The following is a 4,186-nucleotide window of genomic DNA, read 5'->3' as shown; positions in this document are numbered from 1 at the left end:
CCCCTGCTGGGTGCAGCTGTGTCCTTGTGCTGGGGTGTGCGGCAGCACCGCAGTCCCCCCGCCCTCGCCTGTGGGGTGCAAGATAAAAATTTCCCAGAAATGGTTTGTCACGTGCAGATTTTGTGCCTGTTAAGCACATTCTCCAGCTCCCAGGGTTTCACCCACACAGATAGCCTTCACCCCGAAGCATGGCCAGGCTGGCTGCCAGCTGCTCTCGGGGGGCACCTGTGGGCCCCGTGGGGCTGGAGCTGAAACCTGGTGTGATGCAGGGAGGGCTCTGAAGGAGCAAACAGATATGGGGGGTTGTGCTTGGGCCACCCAGTGAGCTGCAGAAACACACAGGAGAGGAAATCTGCGTAGGAAATGTCTTTATTAATAGTTGAAGGGGTTAAGAAAATAAGGCAAAAGTCCAGCTGGGCTCTTGGCTGCCCTCGGGTCACAGCTTTGGGGTAAAAAAAAATGAAAGAGTGGGTCCTTGCCACTAAACCCTTCTCCTTTCTCCCCTTATCTGGGCAAGGATGGCCAAGGTCATCCCGACCTCAGTGGCCACAACGATTGGCAAGGCCAGCCCGTGGTGCCCGAGGCCACAGCGGGCCCCTGCCCTGCTCCCTGCAGAGGGGGGGCAGCTGCTGAGACCCCCCCAGCTGTGGTCCCACGCCTACCCAGAGGGATGCAGCTCCCATCCGGGTGCCCGGAATGGACCAGGATGCTGCTAATTAGTCAAATAACATTTAGAAGAAAGCTGGTGGAGGGCGAAGGCTACCTGGCGCAGCACCGGGGGAGGGGACAGAGCGGGAGCTGGGGAGGGGGGTCTGCACACACCCAATGTCTGGGGGTGGGAAGAGCCCCTTGGGCAGCAGGAGCGATAGGGCTGCTGGTGTTCCAGCCCTGCAGAAAAATTCCATCTGCTAAAAGACCCCTTGGCTTTGCCACAGCGTCTCGCCGGTGCAAGGGTCAGTGGGCCCCGTGTGGGGTGGGGGAGCAGGGGGGAGTGGGGGGCTTCATCGGGGCTTCCTTGAGCCGCCACGTACGTATGGAGCAACAAACCACCAGGTCCATCGCGTGTCTGTGGGGTGTCCCCGGGCCGGCAGCTCCTCAGGCTCGCCTGGGACCGGGTCCCTGCCCTAGATGCCAGGGGGGGCCGGGGGGCCATCCTGGGATGTGTTGGGGGTCCCCTCGCCCCCTGCTCCTGTGGCGCTCACTGCTTCCTCAGCACCTGCATTTTGGGGAGGGGGCTTGGCCGGTTGCTCATCACCCAACTTTTTGCTTCCTTCCTCGTCTTCCTCGGCGGGGGGGCTCTGCTCCCCCCGGGCCCCGTTGGCCAGCGGCGCCTTGTAGGGGGATCTGAGGTTCTGGGCAGCGGCGAGGATGTCTGCCTGCAGCTGCCGGTTGCAGTCGAGTGGCTCCTCGGCGCCAGGGTTGGGGGCTTTCTCAGGCACCTCGCTGAAATCCCGGGGCCCCCCCACTTTGTCCTGCTGGTCCACGTACTTCTTCTTGGGGAAAGAAGAGGGGTAGTAGGCGGATGCCTTGTGCTTCTGCCGGACGATGACGGCGGCACAGATGATGAAGAGGAGGACGAAGGCCAGCGAGCCCACCACCACCACCAGCAGCATGTACTCCTTGAAGAAGTCCACCAGCCCATCCAGCATGCTGCCCGGTGCTGAGCTGTTGGTGACTGTGGTCCCCACCGTGTCCCCCACCGTCGGGCCGGTCCCGGGTGTCACATGGTGGATGGGTGGCACAGCTGATACCTCCTCACCATCCCCACTGCCCCCACCATCGGGCAACACCACGGTGCGCCGGGGGGCTGCCGAGCGTGCCGGGGCTGCCGCCAGCAGCAGCAGCCATGCGACCATCGCCAGCAGCGCTGCCATCGCCCTCCGGGCTTGTGCACGACGGCCTGTGGGATGCAGAGGGGAGGGCAAAACATTAACACCCCGATGGAGTGAGACCCCCGCCCCAAACCCCGGCGCAAGCAAAGCCACGCGATGCGCCCACCCTGAGCCCTGCGCATGGCTCTGGCGCAGCGGGACAAGCCGCCGACAGTTAGCTCAGGCGCTTGCTTATTCACACAGCTGAATTTCCTTAAGAAAAGCAAAATGCAGCTCTGGTTTCCTCGCCCCCGACGCTGAGCAAGGGTCTGTGTTTGTTTTGCAATGGCGCGCTGCAAAAATAGATGGAAACCAGCTGAACTCAATTGCTCAAGCCTGGGGGACGCTGTGTGCACGGCGAGGGGACCGGGGCTGCTGCCAACAGCCGGCTTCAGACAACGGTTATTTGGCTGATTAGAAAATTCCTGAAAAAATTGAGGTTTCCAGTGGAAACTTTGACACAGGCGACGCTGCCAAGGGGCCAGCCCCCAGCGCGAGTGGCATTTCCCAACCTCTCATCCCAGCACAGACCATTACAAATGATTCCCAGCTTAAATGTGGCTAAAAATAGGTTGGCGGCAGGATTTCACCCCGGTGCTGCTGCAGCGGCCGAGTGGTGCCACCACGGGGTGTGTGGGACCCCCCAGAGCCTTTGCCAAAGGACAGCCCTGGAGCCGGGGTGCAGGGCTCAGGGGTCCCGGCTGTCCGAGCATCCCCGGGGAAGGGGGAAGGCCAGTGCCATCCCCTCACCCCGCCTCACTCCTCTGTGCTGGATGGGGCTGGATCTGCCCCACACCGGCCCCCGCAGCCCGTGGCGCATTGTCAGACATGAGACTAGCGTTTCCCATCCCTGCACATGGTCCGAAGCCCCCGGCCAGGCTCTGCACCCCCACGGGGTTGGGGAGCGGGCTGCGACCATCCCCACCGCGTCGCGTCGCGTTCCCAGGGGACAGCAGCGCCTTTCGGCTGCGTCGTGCCACGTAACGCCATCGAGCCGTTCCCAGAGCTCACCCCCTCTGCTCAGCCCCGCGGGAAGGTCTCAAAAACCAGCTCCCCGGCTCTGTTGGTGGAGACCCCCCAGGGCAATTCCCCCAACCTCAAGCCCCCCAAATCCCAACCCGCCTCCCATTTCCCTCCCCCCAGATAAACCCAGCCCAGCAGCGCTGCAAACCGGGAGGGACTCCAGCAGCAGGACTTGGCTTTCAGGCTCCTTCCCGGCTGCAAAAATCTGGTTTGTATTAAACCAGAGCAAACAAACGGCGGCAGAGGCAGGAGGTGCCCCCGGACCACCGACCCTCCCGACTCACCGCAGGCATCGCTGCTGCCATGGGCTCTTGGCTCACTGCAGTAATGGCAGCACTGCCAGGACAAGGGGATTTGGGGGGCTGGGATGAGCCCCTTCCTTCTCCCTCTCCACCACCTTCGCCATGGGGAGGGGCAGGGAGAGGGATCCAGGGGAAGGTAAAGGCATTCATTTGCCGTTAGCAAGCGGAGCTGATGAGCAGCCACAGCCACAGAAGTGCTGACCGAAGCCCAAATCAGTGCCAAGAGCAGGGCCTGTTGCCCTGGCCATCACCAGACCTCCCTTCCCAACCCCATCCCATCCCATCCCATCCCATCCCATCCCATCCCATCCATCCCATTCCCATCCCCATCCCATCCTCACCCACCCCCATCCCCACAGTATGTCCCTGGCTCCGGCTCGGCCAGACACAAGCGAACCCCACTCCGCTCCCCTCCACCCCCCAAACATTCGGGAAATTCACGGTTTTGATGTTGTCCGGGTGCAGCATCCTCTGAACCGTGCCCAGGCACCTGGCAGGCTCCATCCCGTGTCCCACCGTAGGGACCATGCCCAGCCCTCCCCGCAGCACCCTGGCCATGGGGCAGCCTGCACCCCGCTCAGGAGCCACCCTGAAACTGGGGAGCAGTCTGGCACTGCCAGTGGGATCCTCACCTTGCCCACAGCCGCCGCGTCGGCAGGAGGGAGCAGGGAGGACAAGGTCTGTCCCGCACAACTCGCCTCCTCGTGCCCCTTTCTGCTTGCCTGCTGGGATGGAGCCTCCTCCTTCTCCTTCTTCTCCTCCTCCTCCTCCTTCTCCTCCTCCTTCTCCTTCTCCTCCTCCTGCGCCGCAGCCCGGGACCAGCTTGTTCTCATTAGGGCCGGGCTGGGGAGGGAGCGCAGGAGGCCAGTGAGGGGCAGGCGCCCCCCAGCCCCCTCCCAGCCAAAACCCAGCTGCAGGCTGGGGGGGCTTCCCAGCCTCTTGCCCTGCCAGCAAAGTGGGGAGCCCTGGTGCCCCCTGTCATTCTGGCCC

General features: G+C 63.2%; 1 protein-coding gene across 1 annotated transcript; it reads right to left on the bottom strand.

Annotated features, from left to right (window-relative positions):
• Window positions 1-353: 353 nt before the first annotated feature.
• On the bottom strand, window positions 354-3,932 carry TMEM119 (transmembrane protein 119). Its single transcript, XM_040608241.1, has 2 exons — window positions 3,829-3,932; window positions 354-1,900 (listed from the first exon to the last, which is right to left on the bottom strand). Exon 2 carries the CDS (start codon window positions 1,872-1,874, stop codon window positions 1,125-1,127), a length of 750 nt encoding a protein of 249 aa, XP_040464175.1. The 5' UTR covers window positions 1,875-1,900; window positions 3,829-3,932; the 3' UTR covers window positions 354-1,124.
• Window positions 3,933-4,186: the final 254 nt, after the last annotated feature.

This window comes from Falco naumanni, chromosome 1, assembly GCF_017639655.2.
Source record: "Falco naumanni isolate bFalNau1 chromosome 1, bFalNau1.pat, whole genome shotgun sequence".
In the NCBI taxonomy this organism is placed as follows: domain Eukaryota; kingdom Metazoa; phylum Chordata; class Aves; order Falconiformes; family Falconidae; genus Falco; species Falco naumanni.
The sequence above is the reverse complement of the archived record's forward strand: the minus strand, read 5'-3'. Positions and strand labels throughout refer to the sequence as shown.